Source organism: Bacillus rossius, chromosome 2, assembly GCF_032445375.1.
Source record: "Bacillus rossius redtenbacheri isolate Brsri chromosome 2, Brsri_v3, whole genome shotgun sequence".
Classification (NCBI taxonomy): Eukaryota; Metazoa; Arthropoda; class Insecta; order Phasmatodea; family Bacillidae; genus Bacillus; species Bacillus rossius.
Genome location: NC_086331.1, coordinates 5,000,379 through 5,026,923, shown reverse-complemented (window position 1 = coordinate 5,026,923; position 26,545 = coordinate 5,000,379). Strand labels below are relative to the sequence as shown.

Here is a 26,545-nt window from a genome sequence, read left to right as displayed (position 1 = left end):
GCGCTTTAAGTGATACGGGTGTGGTTAAACATTTTTTTATGTATGTATGTGTGTGTGTATATATATATATATATATATATATATATATATATATATATATATAATCTAGCAACCTTTTGTTCCTTGTTGGAAAGAAGTGCCAGCAGAGCATGTTTTTTTAAAGGTAAAATTATCCAGGAAAGCCTACGTGAAACATCACGCGCTGCACAATGAACACGCCGACTGCAGGGGAATAAAGAGCGCGGATGTGGGCGTTGTTCTCACGAGTCGCTGACGTCGGCGAGTTTCGCTCCAAACATCCGCCGCGCTCGGTCGGAAAACACGAGCGAGGCTCGGGCTGGGCTGTCTCGCAATCACGATGCTCAGTTGCAACACGTTGCTCAGTTGCAAAACGTTGCTCAGTTGCAAACACGTTGCTCAGTTGCAAACACGTTGCTCAGTTACAACAAGTCACTCAGTTGCGACACGTTGCTCAGTTGCAAAACGTTGCTCAGTTGCAAACACGTTTCTCAGTTGCAACACGTTGCTCAGTTGCAACACGTTTCTCAGTTGCAACACGTTTCTCAGTTGCAACACGTTGCTCAGTTGCAAAATGTTGATCAGTTGCAAACACGTTGCTCAGTTGCAACACGTTTCTCAGTTGCAACAAGTTGCTCAGTTGCGACACTTTGATTAGTTGCGACACGTTGCTCAGTTGCAACACGTCTCTCAGTTGCGACACGTCGCTTAGTTGCGACACGTCGCTTAGTTGCGACACGTTCAGTTGCAACAAGTTGCTCAGTTGCGACACTTTGCTCAGTTGCGACACGTTGCTCAGTTGCAACACGTCGCTTAGTTGCGACACGTCGCTTAGTTGCGACACGTTGTTCAGTTGCAACACGTCGCTCAGTTGCGACACGTTTCTCAGTTGCAACACGTCGCTCAGTTGCGACACGTCGCTTAGTTGCGACACGTCGCTTAGTTGCGACACGTTGTTTAGTTGCAACACGTCGCTCAGTTGCGACACGTCGCTTAGTTGCGACACGTTGTTCAGTTGCAACAAGTTGCTCAGTTGCGACACTTTTCTCAGTTGCAACACGTCTCTCAGTTGCGACACTTTGCTTAGTTGCGACACGTTGCTCAGTTGCAACACGTCGCTCAGTTGCGACACGTCGCTTATTTGCGACACGTTGTTCAGTTGCAACAAGTTGCTCAGTTGCGACACTTTGCTCAGTTGCGACACGTTGCTCAGTTGCAACACGTCGCTCAGTTACATGTTGCTCAGTTGCAACACGAGGCGAAGAAAATTTTTTTCTCCATCTGGTTCACCTAAAAGGTTTTTTCTCGGATTTATTGGCTTGCCTCACAGTTACGAAAAGGGTTCTTTAAAAGATTCATGCAATGGGTAATATTGATTTAATACAATTTCTCTGACATACGCCATTGTAGTTTTGCACTGTTTGTTATGGACAAATTCAAGGACGCAAATCAAGAGAAAAAATTGAAAACATAAACCCACAGAGAACAAGCCTAAATCAGCTGATGTCAAAAAGATAAAGACAACAATGAATTTAAACAAGTATTATGGACAACACAACGACCACAGCACAGACGAACACATTCAATCTTAAAAAAAATCAGACAGCACAAGAATTCCGTGGGAGGAATTTAGTCGTGAATAATAATAATAAAAACAACATATAGATGAACACATGACTAACAACGACAAGGCAGTTTTAACATGCAGACATAAAATCCTGGTCAACGCAGAAAATGAAGGAACACAACGATGAAGATAAACAGATTTTATTGACAACACAACGAAGACAACACCGATGAATACAGTATGTTTCCTGTGACAAAACAGTTCCTTTTGTCTGTGCTGTCGTCGTAGTGTTGTCCATAATACCTGTTTAGGTTTTCTGTTTGGCATTGCTGGTCTAGACTTGTTCTCGGTGGGTTTATGTTTTCATTTTTATTTCTTAATTTGCGTCCTTGAATTTTTCTTCCACGACGAACAGTGCAAAACCGCAACGGCGTGTGTCCGAGAAGTTGTATTAAATCAGTCGCCTTCATCAGGGAGGTTGGCTGGGCTATTTTGCCAATCATGGGCGATCTCTCTGCTGTTGGATGTGATTGGCCCACAGCTGCAGCCAATCAGGAAGCACCTTCCCCTCAGGCGAGAGTATATAAAGGCAGGGCAACTGGTAAGAACCACAGTAGGTAACTGCTCCCTGATGATGGCGACTGCAATGTCGACCGGAACGTCGGTGAATTGTTCGCCAAGGACGCGGCTACAACCCAGAAGCCAAGCTACTTCAGACAATGGCCGTGGAAGCCTGCGAACATTATTGTTAGAGACCCGGAAAATTCGCGGGTTCAATGACCTCCAGGATAGACTCCAATATCCTCTACACACTCGGGCAAATGCCAACTGTTCATTGGCTGCTGACTTGTGAGTCGTCTCGACTGGGTGGCCTGTGATTCGACACTTCTATGAGTGAGGGTCTCTAATTGGCCCTCAGTCCTCCAGATTAACAGTGAACCAATGACAGAAGCAGCACTAAGGTATAATTATTTGAATTTTAGCATAACACGAAATGAACCAGTGAATTTTCCGGGTCTCTAATTATTGTATTAAATTAGTTACGGAAAGGTTGTGTTTTGTTTCAAAGATAAATTTTAAAATTGTTCCGGTCGCCGCGCACGCATGCTTCTTCAGGCGAGTGTTCGCTGTGCATTTGTCTTCGGAGTGACAACTGGATGAAACAACATTGCCTACGCGGAAGATTGGCCGTAATGCCGACGCGCTGGCCGAGTTGCGCAACTGTCTGCAAACAAACGTGCCGATTGGCTGCTTGTTTATTTGAACTGCGTTGTTATGCTGCGCTAGCCTGTCTACGTGCTGCGTATGTAAACTACTTGTAACAGCAATTAGTAGACAGTCGTCCATTACTGTGTACATGGGACTTGGAGCGATTGTTGCAAAGAAGGTAACACGCACGAAGAAAATATGAACATTTGCCGTTGAAAAATATTTGTACATTACTAGAGACCTGTAAAATTCGCGGATTCATTTCGCGATAGGATAGAGTCCAAATACTTTTGACATTATTTTGCTTCAGTGATTGGGCCTCAGTTTATCTGAAGGACTCTGGGCCAATGAAAAATCTGTAACAGAAGAATTAGCGAATCACGATCATTCCAGTCAACAGGTGTTAAGAGTCGGTAACCAATCAGCAGATTTAATTTGCACGAGTGCATAGAGGATCATGGAGTCTATCCTTTAGGGATTTGAAATCGCGCATTTTACAGGTCTCTATACATTACATAAAAATGATATAGTATGTACAGCATGTCCATAAAAGAATGTCCCAGTTATAAAATTTAATAGCATCAACTGTAAGCGTTGTAGAGTTTTGGTTCAAGGTCACAATTAAAGAGTAACTCAAACCTAGTTTTAGATAAGCACATGCGCGAGCACTGCTTGTTGTTTTCTCGCCTGCAGCGCCACCTACGATGAATGGCGATTAGTGGAGGGTGAACTGTAAACTTTATTTGTCAACAGGATGGAACCCCTGCCCACTGGAATCTCTTTGTACGAGAGTGGTTGAACGTCGAAGTCCCTGACCGCTGGATTGGTCGTAATGGTCGAGACGACAGAGCTCTTTTTCGCTGGCCTCCACGTTCACCTGACATAACACCGTGCGATTTTTTTTCTTTGGTGCTTTGTAGAAGATCGTGTCTACGTTCCGCCACTACCTAATGATTAGAGACCTGCAAAATTCGCGGATTCATTCGGTGATAGGCTATAATTCAAAAACATATACCTCCTAGATAATTTTTCTATTGCCTTACTGTTCATCTGGAAGAATCTCAACCAGTTATAAACCCTCAACCAAAGAAGGATCGAATCACAGACAAACCAGCTGAGACGACTTACAAGTCGGCAGCCAATGAACTTGCGTTATTTGCCCGAGTGTACAGGGGTATGTGCTGTCTATCCTGAAGGCCATCGAAACCGCGAATTTTGCAGGTCTCTACTAATGATTTGCCAGAGTTGAGACACTTATTGAAGAAGATATTGCTTCCATTACACCGGGCTCATTAAGAAAAGTGTGGGAAGGATTGGACTTTAGGTTGGATGTGTGCTGTATAACTAAATGTGCACTTATTGAACATTTGTAAAAAAAAACTAGTTAAGTTTACCTTCAATTTGATGCATGATTTGTTGTAAATAGTCTAAATTAAACGGTCATAATATACCATTAAAATAAGAACAAACTTTTATGAACAAGCTTTATAAACTGTATATAGTTTTACGAAAACTCACTCGAAATAAATCGGTAGGGGGGCGGGTTATTATTTTTGGATATTGATTTAATTTCATTTAAGGCATTTAGAGCCTAGCTTAATTTATTATAGCTGATATTTACCCTAAAGATAGTTTTAGAAATGGCTCTTTTGTCATTTGGAGTTCTTCTAATGTTTTGGGTGTATATATAAAACGACCAGATTCTTTGATGGAACTGTAATTGCATCTGACATGTCAGTACTTAACAACTGACTAACTACATACCAAAAAAGTGTCTACATACTTTTAAAAAACTTTCAACCGTTTTGTTAAATGCATTTGCGTTTGTATTCACGAAGTTCTTGAAGCGAGGAATTGCATGTTTAATGTTATTTTGTGTTTCTGTGAACAATGTATGGTATATTTAATAAAATTTTGTTTACAAGCTTGATGGTGACAAAGAAAGACAGGAAAAACACTCAACAAGATAATAATGTTATTTCTGTCACACTTCTCTGTTGTTTCTGGATAGAGCTACGTGATGTTTTTTTTTAACTTAACACAATTAAAGAACAATACAGCTGGAACGCTTTATTTAGTAAATAAATATTGAATCGCTCTTTAATGTGTACTTGGAATATAATATTTTTAATTTATTTACATATTCCTGAGGATGTTTCCTGCGCATCTTTATGTCGGCAGACTAAATGATTCTAACATCACTGTGACTTCTCGATACCACGCCCTCAGTGTTAAAAAGTCAGAGCCCTGATTCCTATACAACCAAGACCTCCCCATAATATCATGATGATTAATTATTAACAAATTAATTATTTAAAAATTTAAACCACAACTTACAGCGTACATTATTACAGTATGATCATAAGTAAAAATAATGGTTTTCTAGAAATATTTTAGGTCATGATAATCTGAAAAACTTTACTATTCTTGTTGGAAATGTTTTTATACGAAGTAGATATTTTCAGACGATTAAGGGACATTCTGCAATGCAACATCTGCTATCTCATTGGTACATTTAAGAGCAATGTAAGCTTCTTTCGACGGAAAAAACCAGTGACGTGATACATTTTGCAGAAATAAACATGGCGTAGTGAAGCCTAAGGTACAATAACAGTTTTTCACAGTAAAACCCGCTCCCTAATCATCAGTTCTGCACTGCCTCATTTTTTGAAAGAGGACTTCATATTTACTTTATGCAGAACCCATTGGTAAACGAATTGAAAATATATATAAACTGAGTAGAAATATTAGGAATGGAAATAAATATTAAAAATATTAATTAAAATAATAATTTCTCTGTGAAACATTTTAATTGAAGCATGAATAGGCTTGGCCTCGTAGATGCCCGTCAGAACAAAATTACAGCTGTTCGACATCATTCATAAATCACTCTCTATATTTTAGCTTACTTGAATCACCACGGAACCTATTTTAATTGTTTCAAAGGTAGTGTTAAATTTACACGAAAGTTCAACTTTAATTGGTATATATACTAAGTACCACGAATGCAAATAAATACAAAAGAAATTTCAATATAAAACATAATAGAAAAACGTCACATCCAAAAAAATTCAATACAAGAAAATACACTTATTAACCAAATCATAAAATTTTCACTTTAAAAAAGATAAAATAAAACCACTTTTTTTTTTCTATATTCAACATTAAATCCAGAAACTAATTCAGATTGACCCTTAGAAAAATCAAGAGGAGATCGATTAGTATCATCTAACATAGAAGAAAAAAGACGGAAACATAAAAAAAAGCAATTAAAAATATCAGATCAAGTGCAAGTCACACTATCACTACAGAAATTTAATCACAGTGGCCGTTTTGAAATCCGTGATAAAATATTTATTGGCATATAAAAAGTACAAAATGTTTCGTTGTTTCGATGCAAGCACCGTTAAATTGACGAACAATCATAAAGATTTTAACGATTCTAACAAATAAATTTTTCTCTATTACGCAATTCTTGGCACTACGTTTTATGCGAAGAAAACTTTCTAAACAAAGCTGTGAAAACACGCGATATATTCACGACATGGGCTTCGAGATTCCGTGAAAAAAATGAATGTGTAGCGCTAGTGTCACGTACGAACTGTCGATCGCAGCAGAAATATTGCACCCGAAATCGTAGAAAATGCCAGCACATTTTTTATTTCTATTTTTTGTCATCTGAAAACCACGAATCAAACAAAAACCTAAGTTTGTCAACTACAAGATAAACACGAACATTTTTCTTCGCTCTACAGCTCATGTAGCTAGATTTTAAGGCTTGATATTCAGATAATTCGTAAAATATATATTTGTATATATTTTTATCACATCTGACAATCTAAACCAGCGGATAAAAACATTTTCAAAATATCTTTGTTTTGTAACTAAAGTAAAAATTCTGATTCGTATTTTTCACAGTCGGCAGTTCTTAAACTCTTTTAGATCACGGGTTGGATTGCTAATAAGGCTAATTTCTGTTTTCCATAGGGGCATGCAATCGCTCTACATATTTGTTCCTTACAATAATACACTGGTGATTCCTCTCTTGATATTCCTGAGTTGTGTTTTTCTGTGATATGAGTTCACTGCTCTTGATGCCAACGATTCGCATAACTCAACTTCAACTACTAAAAATTCAGGAAATTTCAAAAGTCATCTTCATCGAAATTTATTTTATTTTCGTGCGAAAACAAGTTGTAAATACAGGTCTAATAAAAATTATTTATACACTGAGATGCAATAAGTTAAACAGGTTTAACCGAAGACATATCGATGCGCTGTGATAAGCCTTTAATTGTTAAACACTTCAACGTTCAATTAAATCACATCAAAACTTTCGATTTTAAATAAAATGCATTTTGTACAAGGAAAAAATAATAAAAACGAAACACTGCAGATTATGGTTCCTGACTATTTTTTTAGAGTTCAAAAGTTAATTACTTATAAAAACCAACATAACGTAACTTTTTTGTATTTTTTTCTTTTCTCTGGAATGATCAATGCGGTGTTTGTTTGAAAGGAATATCGCACAATGAAAGTGAATATCACGTGGAAGTGTTTCTCAGTGCGAGTTATGGGTGTTCAGGCGGGTCGAGCCTTCAGGTGAGGATGACACAAGGTTGATGTACACGCCTTCACTGCATGCATTTTCTCCTTTATGGCTAGTCTGGCCAGCTCACACATTACGCTCTTATGCATCGACTCTTAAATAAGATTAGCAAGTTTCACTGTTAAAGCTTACTTTCTCCCACACCTTTAATGGATTTTTTTTTTAAAAACCAAACTATTAATTTTTCCAACTCAGTGACAATTTTTGTCACTTAAAATGCCATAAATATAACAGATTAGTTAAAAAAAAATTCTTAATTTCGAAATTTTGAAAAGCCTGCAGTTAGTAATTTGTAGAGACCTGTAAAATTCGCGATTTCAAATCCCTAAAGGATAGACTCCATGATCCTCTATGCACTCGTGCAAATTACATCTGCTGATTGGTTACCGACTCGTAAAACCTGTTGACTGGAATGATCGTGATTCGCTAATTATTATGTTAAAGATTTTGCATTGGCCCAGAGTCCTTCAGTTAAACTGAATCAAAATAATGTCAAAAGTATTTGGACTCTATCCTATCGCGAAATGAATCCGCGAATTTTACAGGTCTCTGGTAATTTTCTATGTTCCTGCTAACTCAAATACCGGGGCTTGAAATCTACACTGACATACTAGGAACTCTCGAATTTAGTCACGAAATTTTACATTTGTTTAAGTCCTACGTTTTTAAAGCAGTTAATTAAGACGTAGCCTTTTTTTGTGCCAAAGTAAGTATGCGTGTAGAAGAAAGTGAAGTTTGCAAACAGCTACAATCGAGCACAATTGCCTTTCAACGATGTTGTGTGCATGGGGAAGCTCATTGAGTCACGTACGTGATATTATTGGCGAAATGGCGTCCGAGATAACGGATGTCTGCTACGTAAACACGGGCCTCAGAGCTGTTGAGTAACGTGACACTATATATACCGAGTCGCCACTTCCTTGTCGAGACACACAGCACTCGAGCACCATGAGGTTTATAGCCGCCATCTTGATCGGTAAGTTGAATCACTTGCGTTTGGACCAGCAACGTCTGAAAACATGAATATAATTTTTATTTGTTGAAAAACCACTATGCTAAATGTTTTATAGTTAAAATAAAACTGTTTTGTTGACGTATACATAATTTTTCAAGTTATTTTCAAAACACAATAACAAGGATCCGGAAATATTGAACTCGCAAGTAATCTTTATACGTCTCTTCGCTTCTGGATTTGCTTTTTTGACTATGTTCAAAATATCTACCAGCCAACAACGTCCATACCCTCAGAAAACGTTTCTGTGTTGTTTGTATTTGGATTAAATATTAATGGTTAAGTTTCTGTAGCATCCTTTCTATCGGGGTAGCCTTCAAGAATAACAAAAATTCTACGTTTCATAAAAAAAAGGTTAGAATTTAGCGAAATTAGATCTTTTTTATCAGAGGAAATAGGGCCGAATAAAGACATAATATGGGCATAGATGAATTGAGATAGAGCGTGTTTTCGTTTAATTTAAAGATAAAGTCCCAATATCTCCATTAAAGATAAAAGTGTAAACCTGATACGAGGATAATTAAACCGACACAGTTGGTAATACGAGTTTCCACGGATATCTAATGAGCTGGAAGGGTCATCGGTGGCCGATCGCTGAAGCGTCACACTCGTTCGTTTGGCGAAGGTGGTGGGTTGGAGTCCAACAGCCATGCATCACTCCCACGTGTAAGCATAGAGTCGGTATCTAACATAACCACGCAACGCGAAGCCCTGTCAGACACACACCGAGGACTATTTAGCTACAGGCTGGACTGTATACAGTTATATATTTTTTATCAGGTACTTACGTCATTTTTGGGACACCGGTATTTCACACGTTCTTGAGAACTGTTAAGTGAACAAAAAAAAAAGGGGGGGGGGGGGTTTGTCTGTAAAGTCGGTTTACGGACGATAATTTTACGTGATAACGTCATAAGAAAACATTGATGAAAAATTGCATAATTTCTAATTTTCAAATATTATTTACAGTTTTTGCTAATTTAATTTAAATAATTTGTTTAAATATAATCGCGAACAATTAGTTAAAAAGCCCGCCTTAACCTGTTTGATATTATAGAAGATTTTCTCGCACGGTGGTTGGCCGGTTCTTGCACGCTCGGCTCAGGCGGAACGTGACAATTTTTCGTGCGTGCAGCCGGCGTTCATCGATTTATAAGACGTTATCACGTCAAAACTAAAAAAAAATTTTATTACACTGCCGTATGCAATTTGTACAGGAGGAAAAACGGGGTACCAGCCAATGAACACATACCGACTAACGTATGTCTAAGATTGTGGAGCTTATTCTGGTACAATAAAAAATATAATTTTGCAGGTAAGTATAGATTGCCGATAAAAAAATACTATTTGAGTGTTTGATTGAAAAAGTTATTGACGCAAAGATACGTTTTAGCTACGATATTATGTCCAAAAAAATTGTGTGCAAGGAGTCAACGGGCGAAAGAAGTGAAACTTCTTGCTTTTTAGGCATGGGTAGAGATAAATTATTAGCATTTTTAATTGAACGAGAGATAATAATTGAGAAAAGAGAGGATGCGGGTATGATCTCAATTAAAAAAAAAAAAAGAAATATGGTAGCTTCAATCGTTAGCCGTTACGAAAACTGAGGAGTAGACAAACACAAGCAGCGTTACGAGAATTCCGTTGCATCGCTGTTGCGTCATTTATACCTCTCCCCTGCCGTCTCCCCTTCCTGCCGTTAGTACTAGCATACAGCATGCTGTGCTACGTACCTATCACCCCCTTCCATGCCGTCTTCCCATTCGACCGCTAGCGCATGCGTTGGAGTGGCGTCGCCGCTGACGCACTCTCTTCCTCTACCGGTTCCCCCACCGCGTACCTCACTGTTCCTCTCGCGCGATCGGTATTTTCGTAACGCACGAAAATTTTTGCTCCCTTAGCAAAGAAGTTTCACTGTATAATAATGATATAGCGTAGTTGAATAACACGCTCAAAATTATATTTTGAAAAGCGGAATTGTTGCACTTCAGAAACAGAAGCATTTGATTTGCCTGGCCCAGACACCGTCATGTATTTTTTTAAAACAAAACAAAAAAAAAAAATAATTAAAGTTGGTGATTCGGATTTTATTTTATTAGGTATTCATTTTGTACTTGCTGTTTACTTATGCGATGCAATGGATATTATTCACGTTGGCCAGGGCTGGTGCTGAAATGCTTCCACGCGATCGTCTCGTGCTAACGAACACACATATAAACTAAGCCCGTGTTCGCTTCTGGCCTGGAAGAACTCCACCAGACACGGATCACCAGCTCACGAGCTCGTTTTCATTGGACACTTACGAAACTCCGCGCGCAGGAAACTACCTATAGCTAGAGACCGGAAAAATTTGCGATTTCAATGACCTGTAGGATAGACTCCATGATCCTCTATGCACGCGGGAAAATTACATTTGCTCATTTGCTACTGACTCGTGACACCTGTTTACTGGGACGCTAGTGATTCGATACTTCTTTTGTTAAAGGTTTTTCATTGGCCGAGTATCATTCAGATAAACTGTGGCCCAATCACTGATGCATTATAAAGGAAATCGTTTTTGGATTCTAGACTATCACGAAATGAATGCGCGAATTTTTCCGGTCTCTACCTATAGCTAGGGACTGGAAAAATTCGCGTATTCAATTACCTCCAGGATAGACTCCACGATCATGTACATACTCGGACAAACGTCGCCTGTTCATTGGCTGCTGACTTGTGTGTCATCTCGACTGAGTGTCTGTGATTCGATACTGCTTTGACTGAGGGTCTCTAATTGGCCCTCAGTCCTCCAGGTTAACAGCGAACCAATGGCAAAAGTTGCAAAAAAAATACAATTATTTGCATTTTAGCATATCGCGAAATGAATCCGCGAAATTTTCCGGTCTCTACCTATAGCACAGCTGACTGGGCTCGAAACCACGAACCCCGGTCCCAGCAATACTCAACTGACCCTTAACTTTTTTAAATGCCACGTACCTCTGTGCAAATAGCCATTTCGCGGCAGTCTAGGGGCAGGTTTGTCTAATTTGTCTTCCCTTTCTTGGGGTCGTGGGTTTGAATGCCACCTAAAGGCACGAGTGTTTTAAGAAATTATTCTAGGGGCATGCATATTTCGCGAAAAGATTCCTCGTCTAGCTGAAAGTTAAAACACTGTAGCATCGTCTGTGTTTCGTGATTGGTAGGGACCGGAAAAATTCGCGGGTTCAATGACCTCTAGGATGAACTCCATAGTTCTACGTACACTCGGTCAAATGTCACCCACTCATTGGCTGCTGTCTTGTGAGACGTTCCAACGTAGCAGCCTGTGATTCGATAAAGCTTTGGTCAGGTGTTTCTCATTGGTCCAGAGTCATCCAGGTGTGTTGTGAGCCAATAGCAGAGGCGGCACTGAGGTATAACTATTTGTATTTTAGCCTATCGCGAAATGAATTCGCGAATTTTTCCGGTCTCTAGTGATTGGGTGTCTTTCCTCCATGTACACGACGACTGTCACAACACCAATCACAGCAATTCAGTTCGGAAGCAAAAGCGTCCTGAGTGTCTCGGTAAAACAAAGCGACGACTTCTCTCGCAGACGGCCGCCAATCACAAGGAAGAAACCGCTGGTGCGGGTATACCTTGTTGCAGTCTAATAGACGTTGAGGTTTATTCGCGAAAAATGCCTGCCCATAATGATTCATTTTTAAGCTTTCGCCCACGAAGTCTCGATTGCATTAAGCGTGGGCGTTGATGTCGTCTTCAATTTATTACGTAAGCTTCAGACAACTGTAACCGTGGTGCTGTGCTCAAAACAAAACCATAATTATTGATAATAAATGTCCGGCGGAAGCGTCAGGCTAATTATCTAAAAGAACTTGCCAGAGGGGCACAGCCCACTTACAAACACAATTTAAAATTAACCTCCCTGACAGTAGGAAAGGTTACGTGGATTGTGGTTTCAAGTAGCAGCAAATGAAAACACTCGTATGGTTTGGTTTCATTAGAGGCTTTTACTGTTGATTAGTAGTTTAGTATCTTGTCATTGATAGGTTTCTTACATTAGAAAATATCTTACGGCATTACAGCCATTACAAACAAAACTGCTAACAATGTCAGATTCTTATTTTTGATACATTACATTGAGTAACTAACGAATAAAAGAAAGAAGAAAGAGGGGCCGGGGGGGGGGGGGAACACCATTTCATACTATGCTATGTTCAACTGTTTAGGAACATTGAGCTCGCAGGCTCATCAAACAAATATATGTGTTTAAAATACAATATTTTATAATAATATGGAAAACGTCCTAAAACTGGCGGAGTTATAAACTGTTCTTCACTTCTTTTTGAGGGGTGCCGAAAGATGGAGGGAGACTCCGTTATAGAGGCTCACGAGTTACATGTTGAGGTGCAAAATGTGGCGCCGGAACTGGGCCGCCATCTTGAACTGGTCTGGGGTCCTTGAAGTACTCTGGGATTCTGGAACCCTCTGGGATTCTGGAACCCTGCCTGTAACCAATAATCCACCTGGATTAGCTTGGTTAGCAGGCAGTTTATGACGGGCGAAGTTAAGCCCAAAAAAAAGGCAACCTAACAGGTTTGTGTGGGGCGAAGTGCAGCTTACCTTAGCTGGCAGGGTGAAGTAGATAGTGGCTGTCCCTGGGGGTGATCCGGGGATGCGCGGCACGGGAGCTCGCGGTAGCCATAGAAGAAATAGTTATGGCGAAAACCAAAGAAAACTAAAGTTAAACTTGACTATTTGGGCAGCTACTAAGAAAAACTAAAAAAAAATCTAGGCGACATGGCCTGGCTCAGAAGCAACTACATTATTGCCGAAAGCGGATCACGATAGCTGCTGGTCGTTACTGCGACTTGTTGCAAAGATGCGCGCTGGACGAGAGCTGCCCTCAAAATCCCTGAAAATGGCGCCGGGACGCTAACTTAAACTTTAGTCCCGTCGTCTGTTCCTCTGGAGGAGGGGATCGGGAACCCCGAAGTGCTCCGAAGGGCTCCGAAAGAAAAAAAAAGGGCTCCAGCGACCTATCGACTGAGTGTGAGGTCGACTGTTTCTCCTGGAGGGGATAGGGTGGTCAGTAGTGTGCTCTCGCTCTCAGCTGGTTCGTCCTTTCGTCGATAGATGGTGTAGGCATGCAGGTCGGAGTCTCGCAGAGACCATCGCGGCACTTGATGGCCGCCATTTTGCAAGTGGGGGGGGGGGATTTTGGCCTTGAGAGGGGACATTGCCGCGGCTGGCCGATGACCGCTGTGGACCAGGATGGGGTGGGGGGTATGTCCGGTGAATGACCTGCCCTGGGAGAATTCGCCGGCCAGACGTCGGGACGTGCGGCGGAACTTGAAAAAAGGACACCAAAACGTGTTAGAGACCGCAAACTTCAGCACACCTCCGAGAAGGGGTGGGGGTGACCATGGGAAGCTTAGGGCGGCTACTTTCGTCACGCGTAGCGCTAAACTCGTGACGAAACGCGACGGCCAGTGGATACCGTTGCTGATGATAGTCCTGTAGTCGGCTAGACCCAGCAAATTTGGTGGGAAACGGTGGTGAGAGCACTATGCTGCTCAACAAGGTAACCTGCCGGTACACTTGACCGAACAAGTTTGGATGGGGCGAAAGCGTAAAATTAAAGTTATAAAAAAATTTAAAATTTTGTAAAACCAAAAAAATAAAAAAAATCGTGCCTAAAGTAGCACTGATTCGGCACACAACGGTCTTCTTCTGAGCTGAGCTGAGCTGCAAGATACCCATCATGGTCAACGGTAGTGGACACGGCTTTGTATACATTGCCACAGAATATACAAGTAGAATTGGTGAACCACCTAAACAAATTCATAGTGAAGCTAAAGTGCAAAAACCTATTTAAATGAAACGTTTGAAATTGTTATGTCGATAAGTATTTATTCTGAGGCATTGCTGCTTACTGTGGAGTGTACAGAGTTACCTCACGGCTAGATTTTTATTTAAAAAAAATATATTTTTCATACTAAATTAAGATCAGAAGTCACGGTAACTACCCTGCCTGATAATTTTTGGTTTAATCATAATTATGTAATACACTCAGATGACAGTGGAAATTAGTTAAGGCCCAAGGTGAATTAAGGGTATTCATAAAACACAATGCCTCTGTGAGGCAAAGTGGCCTAGTGAGCAAGATGAGGCTTGGTCGATGAAATGTACGGGATGGAGACACTGGGTTATGCTACCTGCACAGTTTCATATGCCCTATCATTGAAGGTCAGGTGAGCGGGCATTTTGGGCGTATAACAAAAAATAGTTCTGACTGTGACGTGTCCCTGTTTGGCGTGCGACTTCCTTTGCAAATCATCACTGTGGACTGAACACTTCGTTTCTCTGCGTTTAGGGCTATGATTTATATTTTAGAAAAATATCTTGATTGGACTTAATGTGAAAAAAAAAAAAATTTGGTCGTGTTTGCTCCAAAGTGATGCAAGTCGCGAACGGAACATAAATCAGTTCCGTAGCTTTGGGCGTGTGTGGGAGGGACCGTCGTTTCAGAGCGCGTCAGCTGGGATGATGTGGGTGGAGCAGCGAAAAGGACGGGAGAACCCCGAGAAAACACCCCTCGCTCCTCCAAGTCTCCCACCTGCGATAGAACCCTCCCGAACGGCGGGAGGCCAGAGGCCTCGGCCGCTATCTTCTACCTGGATCAGTCCGTGGCGTGTCCGTGCCGTGTCCGTGGCGTGTCCGTTCCGTGTCCGTGTCGTGTCCGTTCCGTGTCCGTGTCGTGTCCGTGCCGTGTCTGTGCCGTGTCCGTTCCTTGTCCGTTACGTGTCCGTGCCGTGTCCGTTCCGTGTCCGTGTCGTGTCCGTGCCGTGTCCGTTCCGTGTCCGTGTCGTGTCCGTGCCGTGTCTGTGCCGTGTCCGTTCCGTGTCCGTTACTTGTCCGTTACGTGTCCGTGTCGTGTCCATGCCGTGTCTGTGCCGTGTCCGTTCCATGTCCGTTACTTGTCCGTTCCGTGTCCGTGTCCGTTACTTGTCCGTTCCGTGTCCGTGTCGTGTCCGTGCCGTGTCCGTGTCGTGTCCGTTACTTGTCCGTTCCGTGTCCGTGTCGTGTCCGTGCCATGTCCGTGTCGTGTCCGTGCCGTGCCTGTGCCATGTCTGTGCCGTGTCCGTTCCGTGTCCGTTACTTGTCCGTTCCGTGTCCGTGCCGTGTCTGCCGTGTCTACTGTGTCCGTGCCGTGTCTGCCGTGTCCGTGCCGTGTCCGTGCCGTGACCATGCCGTGTCCGTGGCAGAACACGATCGCGCGCCTCTCACGGCTGGTCGATCTGGCCGCGCTATATCTCATGTTAATGACCGTTACGTGACGAAATGGCCAATCCGGTCCAGCGATCTATCACCGTAATGCAAGATCATCTGCGTCCAGGCATGGGTAACAAGCCAATCATCGCTGCAGCCACTGAGTCCTCACATATCTGAATTGCGCTCGGTTAATTTATGTGATTGCTTACTTTAATAAATAAACTTAAGGGACAAAATAAATATTCGTGGAAGAAGCATAATTTCATAATTTCTATATGAAAATACATGTGTATATGCATATATATGTATTCATGCACAGATATGTATATGCATATATGTGTATGCATATTTATGCGTATATGTGTATCTAAAAGTATCTAAATAAGCATCCGTAACCTAACCAACCATCCACGTATTAATGTTTTAATGTAGCTTCCCTAACCAACCGTTCATAGTTTATGTAAATTTAGCAAAATTTGAGAGAAATTAACGGGCATTAGTGGTAAATTTACACACACATTGCACATGTAAATTTACATATCAGGGAGTAAAAATACACCAGCAGCAATGAGAAATTTACTCAGTCATGAAAACTGTAACGTCGTAAACACGAAAACCGTAGGTGTAAAACTACACTAACATTGTAGAGACTCTTCTGTCACATAATCCGTGTGTAAAATTACACATTTTATTTGTACACTGTAAAATGTTGATTGACCAATTTCAATTTTGACTTGCATGCAATACCGTCTCATTTATAGTTTAAATACATGCCATGGGAATGTTTTGGTTATAATCTTCCTTGACGTTCAGCAAGGAACAAATGTTTCTTGTCGCGATGGCAGGAAGCGTGTTGTAAAAGTTGTCAACTTTTCTGTTGAGCGTCATCAAAATTCCTTAAATAACTCAGGAGTCTCGGAATTGTTCTCAATTGGAATGAAAGAATATTTATGTTTATTTACTCAGATATAAAGGTAAGATTTTATTTCAGTTACAGAACATTATGTAAAAAAAAAAAATACCGAGAAAAAAAAATCTTATCTCATCTGCCTGTTCGAAAATATTCATTTACTGTCATTAGAGTAAAAGCTTAATATTTCTGGCGGAATCTATAACGCGCTATGTATATAGAAAATATTTATTTCCCTTTAGCTAGAGACCCGAAAAATTCGCGGGTTCAATGACCTCCAGGATAGACTCCAATATCCTCTACACACTCGGGCAAATGCCAACTGTTCATTGGCTGCTGACTTGTGAGTCGTCTCGACTGGGCGGTCTGTGATTCGACACGTCTATGAGTGAGGGGTCTCTAATTGGCCCTCAGTCCTCCAGATTAACAGTGAACCAATGACAGAAGCAGCACTAAGGTATAACTATTTGAATTTTTGCATAACACGAAATGAACTCGCGAATTTTTCAGGTCTCTACCTTTAGCTATGTTGTGTTGTGTCGTGTCATGAAAATTCTTTACGAAAACGTGAAAAATCTACATCACTCGCTGTGTTTCGAAACACCACGCACACAGGAGCTGTCCTCTCTTGTATCGGCTTCCCGTCTGCCAAACACGTCAATGCCGTCTTGCGCTGAGCCATCAATAGCCTGACAGGTTCGCCTCCGGACGCCTGTAATTGGCGTGCGAGCCGTTCGTTTGTCGTAAAATCAAAACACCGTCAGCTTAAAAAAAAAAAAAAGCGACATGCAAAAATTCTCGATTTTCGATAATACTTGACGAGACTCCATTAAGTTGTGTGTAACCAGGCCGACTAGAGTTGTTAAACAACCTTTAGAAATTTTTTTTTCTTTCTGGCCTGGTTGCCAATCGCTGGAGATGTGCGAAAATCGCTTTATTTTCTCGTACTGATCCAAGTTGTAGAATCAGCATACACAAACACAATACGAAAAGTTCATACTAATTCTACTTCATTTTTGATCTTTCAGGCGTGTCAGAATACCCACATTCTAAAGACACCGTCGTTGAACTGTATTATTATACAGTCAGAGTCTGAATTCGACCAACAAAACCTAGAATGCAGGTTCACCACAACAAAATATGTTGAAAAACTTGTACACGACCACGGTATGAAGAGCTTACCAAGTCTGGTATACTGTATACAAAATATGATTTAAAATGTTTCAAGTTAATATTTTCGTAAGGCCATGGTAGAATAACTTTTAACGTGTGCAGAAACTTTATAGTATTAACATTTCAGTGAATTTTAACAAGATAGGCAGAATTTTAATAACATCCTGGTCGAAAATCAGGTCCAAAGCCGTGGTTTAGTATTTTTCAAGCCTTTTATCGGAGCCGTGCTGCTATATGTGCATAATGGTAGCAATTTACAATTACGGTTCAAGCAGCTAGTTCTAGCGGCGGGCGCAGAAACTAGGTGTGTGAATCGCATCTCGAAATCTCGGTACGTAATTGAAAAAAAAAAAATTGGTTGTCTGTAAAGTCGGTTTACGGACGATAGTTTAACGTGAAAACGTCGTGACAAAACATTGATGAAATGATTGCATACTTTAATGAATAAAATTGAATCATTTTTATTGAATTATCACTATTTTGTATGGATACAAAGAAGAAGTGAAATGAAATATACAATTTAATTGACAAATTTACTTTTATTTGCACTCATTAATTCAAATATGTTTATTACTTTAACGAAAAGATTATTATTGGAACTATAACTTTTATACATGTTTGCTATTTAACTTCTTCCAATCTGTGTTATTCTGTTAAGGATAAGACGATGATAGGAAAAGAAGGAAACGAATGGGAGTGTTTCAAGTTTAATTGTGCCTCTAAAAAGTCAAATCGATGGTTGTTCCAATCGAGTGGAAGAGAGATAGATGCGGCGCAAGGGTACAATGAGCGTAACGGGACACAGCGTAACGGGACAATGTGCATAACGGGACACTTTTTCGTGTGTGCAGCCGGCGTTCATCGATTATTAGACGTTGTCACGTCAACAAACAAATATTTTATTGATCAGTGTATTTATCACGCTCGGCATTATTTTAAAGTATTATACTTTTAATTTCGTGTCCGAGTTTCGTATTATAAGTTTATTTGCAACATGAAAACTCATGAATTTGCTATTTACCGAAGTTAGATGTTTACATTAAATTGACGAGTACTGAAACACTAGCTCACATTTTTTTCATCCTAATTTACTACAGGTTTTAGTGCCGTCTACAAAGAACTAGTAAGTAGAGAAATAATTATTTCGCCATGACTACATCAGCCAATGTTTAAAAGGAAGACTTTTTTTTGACCACGTATATATCCACAGGGTTATTTTTACAGACATTAATGTGACCAGAATTTTATCCTGAAAAATATAATGATGATTTAAAAAAAAGGCAAAACAATCATGTAACCAAAAATATACTTTGTAAATTTAGTGAAAATGTTTGTCTATGTAATCAGGTAGGATGTTTATTTTTGTGTTGGGAAACTTCATGAAAATTTACCTCATCCTCGTTTCCCACTGAATCTCATTACTGCAAGCCATCTGAGAGCAAAGGGATGAGTGTAATTGAACTGTACATCATTGTCAGAACTGTCAGCTGTCGGAGGACGCACCAACTCTCTGCCGGCGTTCGAATAACAAGTTTTAATTGTTTCTGTTATCGAGGAAGTTAAATGAGTGTTCCCAGTTTAGCTGTCTGGCGTGAGTTGAGGAGAGCAATAGCTTTCGAGGCGAGGTCTATGCGCATGAGACACATGAAACCAAACGTGAAGATGTCTCGCGTGTTTGCATGCACATGAGACACACGAAACCAAACGTCAATATATCTCGCTTGTTTGCATGCGCATGAGACACGTGAAACCAAACGTGAAGATGTCTCGCGTGTTTGCATGCGCATGAGACACACGAAACCAAACGTGAATATATCTCGCTTGTTTGCATGCGCATGAGACACATGAAACCAAACGTGAAGATGTCTCGCGTGTTTGCATGTGCATGAGACACACGAAACCAAACGTGAAGATGTCTCGCGTGTTTGCATGCGCATGAGACACATTAAACCAAACGTGAAGATGTCTCGCGTGTTTGCATGCGCACGAGACACACGAAACCCAACGTGAAGATGTCTCGCGTGTTTGCATGCGCATGAGACACACGAAACCAAACGTGAAAATGTCTTACTTGTTTGCAAAGTGACTTCGGAAATTTCTCTAACAGTAAATAATTAAAAAACAATTAATACGTCAGTCATTAAGCTGGCCCCTTGAAATTAATTTTGGACATAAAGTGGCGAGCATTTATTAAAAAACACAACTTACCGAACAAAAATAAAACGTTAATATATCAATGCAGGAGTATTATGAGTTACTTAAAAAAAATTCTCTTAATTGTATGTTGGTTTGTGTGTCTTTTTTCAATGTTTTAAAAGTATAAAAAAAATTTATTCATACAAAGTTTATATTTATTATATTATACCCACTGCCTTGCATTTAAATTCACAGCGTGGATACTAATAGTTAAGGGACTCCATATGTTTCTATGCATAGGGGCAGGTATTTTTCGCGAAAAAACCTGAATGTCTACTAGACTGCAACAAGGTATACCCGCACCAGCGGTTTCTTCCTTGGGATTGGCGGCCATCTGCGAGAGAAGTCGTTGCCTTGTTTTACCGAGCCACTCAGGACGCGTTTGATTCCGTACTGACCTAATGTGATTGGTGTTGTGACAATCGACATGTACCTGAAAGAAACCCACCCAATCACGGAACACAGACGGTGCTACATTGTTTTGCCTTTCAGCTGGTCTCGGAATCTTTTCGCGAAATATGCATGCCCCTAGGTGTAAGTATTTGAATTTGAGCGTATCACTTGGGAATTCGCGAATTTTTCCGGTCTCTACCAATCGCAGAATCAGGTAAAATGAAAATTTTGTTTGAACTTTAGCTTGTTGTGAAATGAAACCCACAGATCGTTTAGTTATATAATTCAGGTTTCACTGGGTGGTTTCACAAGGGTGTTGTTGATATTCTACACGTGCGCTGAGCTCCAGTTATAAAAGCAGGACTTCCTACCCTCGCTCTAGGGATGAAGGATGCGGGTCAACTGCTCCTGATCCATGGTTCAGTTTCCCGTCTCCGTGGCGACCGCAGTTTGTCATGGAGTCTCTCGTCTCTCCGACCCAACATCCATCATCTTTATTCCCCACTTCCCCGAGCTTGAATCACGACTTTCCCGTCCTGGTCTCCGCGCGGGTAAACACAGACACTGTGTTGTAAACATTGTAACTAGCTGAGTGTACAAGGCAAAGGGTCAAACTGTTCAGTTCAGTGGCCGTGACTACTGACTCTGGGTATAAAGTTCTCTAGTTCTAAATACCGTCCGAGTCGAGGATATTAAACTCGTGAAAATATTCTTCCCCGGTTTGGGACCGGGGGCTGCCTTTTCACGGCACTGCATATGTCAGTGACAAACCATCGCAGAATCATCCTGGCGTGACATGAGATATTCCATTGTGGACGGAGTCAACGCTCTGAAAAACGAGCACCAGGACCAAACATTATTTTCGTGCAAGGCAATAAGTTTGAATTAATTATACTATATAACTAGGGACACCTGTATTTCGCGAATACATTTCGTGTCAAGGTATTTCACAAAATACTGTAGCTTTTCTCCTGTGGTTATTGGCTGAGGTCGGTGAGAGGTGTCGTCCCGCTCTTGACGGGGCCAATGAGAATGTGGTCACCGTACTGCTGCACCCTCACAATTTTCCATGACTCTTAGAAAAAGCTACAGTGTTTTGTTAAATACCTTGACATGAAATGAAATCGCGAAATACAGGTGTCCCTAGTCATGGCAAATTGTGAGGGTGCAGCAGTACGGTGACCACATTCTCATTGGCCCCGTCAAGAGCAGGACGACACCTCTCCCCGACCTCAGCCAATAACCACAGGAGAAAAGCTACAGTATTTTGTGAAATACCTTGACACGAAATGTATTCGCGAAATACAGGTGTCCCTAGTCATGCAACTAACACTTCTAACAATGACATACTCATATATAAGACTAATCTTTCGATGTACCATGCGGATGCAAGTTTTTCTGACGAAGTTAAAGGCAATTGGGACATATTGACTGAGACCTTGGAACTTTTGCTTGTTCAATGTCCTGCAGGAAAGGCTTTATGGTGCTGTGTTTTATCGAACCAAAGTCATTTTTTCATTGGCTCCTGTCTTTGAGAGAATACCTTGGACGACAGGAGTGTGATTCGACCGTTCAGTTTCTATGGGCATGTGTTTTGTTAACATTATCTTAGGGTATGAATGAAATAACATTTGTGGCCGAATTGAAAGAGTCTCAAAACATATAGGGAATTCCAATTAAACTTAACCTTTGGTAACTTGACTTGTGACAACTAGGGGCAGGCATTTTTCGCGAAAAGATCTGAACACTTATTAGACTGCAACAAGGTATACCCGCACCACTGGATTATTCATTGTGATTGGGAGCCGTCTGCAAGAGAGATCGTCGCCTTATTTGACCGAGCCACTCAGAACGCGCTTCCTTCCGCGCTGAATGACTGTGGTTGGTGTTGTTAACAATCGACGTGTACCTGAAACAACTCACCCAATCACGAAACACAGACGATGATACAGTGTTTTAACTTTCAGATAGTCAGGGAATCTTTTTCGCGAAATATGCATGGCCCTAGCAGTGAGTTATGGTGAGCAGTTACGTATCTTAAGGCCTTCTTGACTAAGAATTCAGAAGCGAGTGTTGGTATTTGGAAATGTGGCCAAGTGGGTCTTGTCTTGTGTCATACCCAGCACAGTCACCTCACAGTTCACTAAGGTGAGCACGGTAGCACCTTTTTGAATAAGACTTCAGAAGCGAGTGTTGGTGGTTGGAAATGTGGCCAAGTGGGTCTTGTATTGTGTCACACCCAGCACAGTCACCTCACAGGGTGGCTCACCGAGATGAGCACGGGAGCGCAAGTGTCACCTTGTGTGCTGTTGCAGCGTCCAGCTTGCTGGTGGGCAGCGCCTTGGGCGTCGCTCCTCAGGCCTGCCCGGCCGTGTACGACCCCGTGTGCGCCGTCAGTCGCTGGGGGTCCTTGCGCACGTTCCCCAACCTCTGCACGCTGCGCGCCTACAACTTCGCCAACCAGTTCTTCTGTGAGTACTCTTGTGCGCCATTGTCCGATGCCGAGCTGAACTGCCCAAACGTGTGCATAGTCGTTGCCACGTGTTCATCGACTGCTGCCGCATTCCTCTTTCCCTCCGGTTTGGTCAGATGTTTTGATGGTCTTTTAGTCATTCAGGGGATGTAAAATTACTAGAGAACGGAAAAATTCGCATGTTCAATGACCTCAAGGATGGAATCCACATTCCTCTGCACACTCGGGCAAGTATCACTTGTTCATTGGCTGCTGACTTTTGAGATGTTTCAACTGGGTAACTTGTGATACGTTGACTCCTTTGTTGACGAACTCCCATTGTCCCATAGTCCTTCGGATTAACTGTGAGCCAATAGCGGAAGCAGATTAAAAGTGTAAGTATTTGAATTTGAGCGTATCACTAAGGAAATTCGCGAATTTTTCCGGTATCTACAAATAACTCGTGATCCAATGACTAAAGTCGTTCGAGTGTAAACACAGTTCCATTCTTGACCATCGCCCAATAAAGCGCAAATTTGACCGATAAGAACTAGAGAAATTAGCCGTTTCAGTGACCTGAATGGTAGACTCTACAATCTTCAGGGTACACGAGCAAATGTCATCTGCTCGTTGATTTCTGACTTGTGAGGCCGGGTAACTGTTACGCCTGTGATTCGCTACTTCTTTTGTCGAGAGTTTCTGATTGGCCCAGAATCCTCCATACACACTGTTTCCCGGTCGCAGAGTTAGCACGAATGTAAACGATTTTGAATTCCATCGCGGAATGAATCCCCAAAATTTTCCTGTCCATATTTTTTTATTATTCAACGATGAATACGATAAAAAAACGAAGGGTTCTTCGTAGATACAAATAAATAAATGGAGTCTGGAAAAAGTATCCATGTAATTTTTGCGATAGGCTGAAATTCAAACAATTTCACCTTTGGCCTCCTTTTCCGATTGGCTCTCCATCAATGTAAATGTATTTAAGCCAATCATTAACCCTCCAAAAAAGTGTCGAATCATGGGCAACCCAGTTTAGACGTCTCTAAAGTGAGCAACCAATGAACAGGGAAGCATTTTAACGAGTATGTAGAGGATTGTGAAATCTGTCCTAGAGGTCACTGAACCCGCGAATGTTTTCCAGTCCCTGCAAGTACACTGGATCTTCGCAAAAAATATTACTACGCCATATTACGACCTCGTGTTCTGTGTTTCATCGAGAACGGGATAAAAAGCGCGCGGAAGGAAGAAGAATGCTTTTGGACTGAACAAGTGTATGAATTCTAGGTTGCTACAGAAATAAATTTCTTGTGAGTCCATGTTAGAAGTTAGCAATCTCAGTATTCCCAAGTTTAAGAACATCTTCGGCAGAATTTCGATCGATACTATCGTAAAATGTCTTAAAAATGTTCTCTTCCACTCTGACATCGAGAGCCCTGAGAATTCACCGAATTCATTTGCCACGAAGCGAGGTGGCTCGGTTGTTTGATTCCTGGTTGGGCTATCCCGATATTGGCTATGCAAGCTTTCTCTCGGTTTAAATAAAGGAAAAACCTGAAATAGATCTTCATTTGATTAAAGATGGTGATGTTTCGTGAAACTGTTTTCCTCTATGATGATTTCGGAAACAAGCGTAAACTTTTCACACTCCATGGTTGCAAGAAATCATTTTGGCATGGCATAGTCATCTATATCTATTGCACGAAAGCTTTGTTCCTCTTGGCGAAACGAGCTTCTTTTATCACTCAGACTCAGTAAAGACACAAATGCAAGCATGAACAAAGTATATTAACAACTAACAATAGCCCAATTTTACCGTGGTTAATAAATCACGCACACTAAACATCGTCTATTCCTTCCCGATTCCAAGTATGTGTGGTGTGTTTACACCTTTAATAACCCCACTCTTGGCGTGACGATATGCTCAGTATAATATTGCTCGCTGACTCTTGTCCATAGGACAATTTATGGACTTTTAACTGAGCTAGTTTCACTTGGCTATTCTTTTTTCACGAGCCTGTACGTGCAACTGCTCTCGTTCCAAAAGTCTTGGTCAGTACAGTTTTCAGTCCAAATGAACACGAGTCTCTACGATTTGTTTGTGCGATAAATACAGTAAGAACTTAAGTGTCATGAAATATGTTTTGGTTTTTCATTTTTTTAAAAAACACGAATTACATTGCATCTGAAAATTCGTGTTGATGAATTGATGCGGCCTGATTCACTTATAAGCCCACTTGCAGCTGCCCCAATTTGTGAATAGAATTTTAATGCATGACATTTTTTGGCTTTCTCCCAAGTTTTATTAACTGTAAAAAAACTAAAAAAATATTATAACAGAGTTATTATTTCGTTAGTACCTAAACATTCGTAATTCGTAGTTTTAATTTAACAATCGATTTTTGATTATTCTTCACTGTGCATTCAAAAAAAATAAGCTGCTTGATAGAATAAAGTTTCAGTTTTATTTAACTGTTATTTTAAAACTGTTTCAGGTCTAAAGCTCCTTCACAGAGGAGAGTGTTTGTCGGATCGCCTCTTCTGAACAAAGAACATGGCACAATGGATCATCGAAGATATGGCACCTTCACATCAAGATAAATAAAGTTAATTTACAAAACCATGCATTTATTAGTGCACAAAAATGAAATTTCTGCAGTACATTTATGCTCTTGCAAAAAACTATTTATAACTAAAACTTATGTCTTTTGTATTGTAATTTATCCATGTGGTTTTGTATGGTTATATGTAATATTTTCTACCAAGAAATATGTAAAAAATAATAAAATGGCCAAGATTAAAAGCCTATTAATACAACATAACTTTGCGATGTTTTTGCTTTTTTCTTCCATACATGTTTTCATACCAGTTAGAAATAAAGCATGTAGCAAAAAAATATAAAAACAGTCGTGGGGACTGTCGACACAAGTGAAAACTTAAAACTTTGGAATAACTGTGTTCTATTTTTGAATTTTTAAATTAATTATAGTCTGAATAATTATTTAACACTTATTTACATCAGATACTGACGTAACATTAATAACATAATGATGTTAGTCTGACATAATTTTGATCACCCTTAAGTGGATTTTACAAACCGATGACATTGTAATGATCCTCAATTTTATCGATTAAACCAGGCATCGAATAGTAATAATAATATTTTAAATGCCTAACGATTTAGGTTCTAATCTCACTTGGATCATTTTTCTTACTTATTTATTAATAAAATAATAAATAACTAAATAAAAAAAAGTACTCGAGTAATATTATTTCCATTATTTATGATACCATAATTATTAAATTATAAATATATAATAAAATAATTCAATGTGACTCAAATACAAAAATAATAGACGAAAAGTCGCAACACTCGGTATCCGAACCTAGTACCTAATGCTCGCCAGTCTTATGCACTATTCGCAACGCTAAACAACCGATTTACATTCAGGCATTTTAGTAAGTTAATATAAGCTAGTCTTAAACATACTAGCATACTATCACTTGTTTGTATTGCTGTGCGCATCTTTTGGTGACTACCCAGAATGTTACAATGTGAAAAAAAAAAAAAAAAATGTATCGCATTTGCCGCACTTCATGTCTTCCGAGAGAATGTCAGAGACCTACTGCAGGTTATGAGATGCCTTTTAAAGTTATCATGTCGTCCAAATGGTTTATTACAATTGTTTCATTGAAACGGTGTTCTTTGCAATACATTATTTGGACACCCGCTTCTCTCAAGTCTGCGC

General features: G+C 40.4%; 3 protein-coding genes across 3 annotated transcripts in view; 1 reads left to right on the top strand and 2 right to left on the bottom strand.

Annotated features, from left to right (window-relative positions):
- The window catches only part of LOC134529925 (ly6/PLAUR domain-containing protein 6B-like), a 76,709-nt gene that overhangs the window by 18,738 nt on the left and 31,426 nt on the right, over positions 1-26,545 (bottom strand). The window lies entirely within an intron of this gene.
- LOC134529923 (homeobox-like protein HDP1) lies at positions 491-2,691 on the bottom strand. Its single transcript, XM_063364478.1, has 2 exons — positions 2,688-2,691; positions 491-1,203 (listed from the first exon to the last, which is right to left on the bottom strand). Exons 1-2 carry the CDS (start codon positions 2,689-2,691, stop codon positions 491-493), a joined length of 717 nt encoding a protein of 238 aa, XP_063220548.1.
- Positions 8,308-25,618, top strand: LOC134529047 (vasotab-like). Its single transcript, XM_063362744.1, has 3 exons — positions 8,308-8,379; positions 22,657-22,812; positions 25,292-25,618. Exons 1-3 carry the CDS (start codon positions 8,352-8,354, stop codon positions 25,339-25,341), a joined length of 234 nt encoding a protein of 77 aa, XP_063218814.1. The 5' UTR covers positions 8,308-8,351; the 3' UTR covers positions 25,342-25,618.

Excerpts from the sequence above, each read along its gene's own strand:
- LOC134529047 (XM_063362744.1), top strand. The coding sequence starts at position 8,352 with ATGAGGTTTATAGCCGCCATCTTGATCG. Across the intron at positions 8,380-22,656 it reads TATAGCCGCCATCTTGATCG|CGTCCAGCTTGCTGGTGGGC; the intron begins GTAAGTTGAATC and ends GTGCTGTTGCAG. Across the intron at positions 22,813-25,291 it reads CTTCGCCAACCAGTTCTTCT|GTCTAAAGCTCCTTCACAGA; the intron begins GTGAGTACTCTT and ends AAACTGTTTCAG.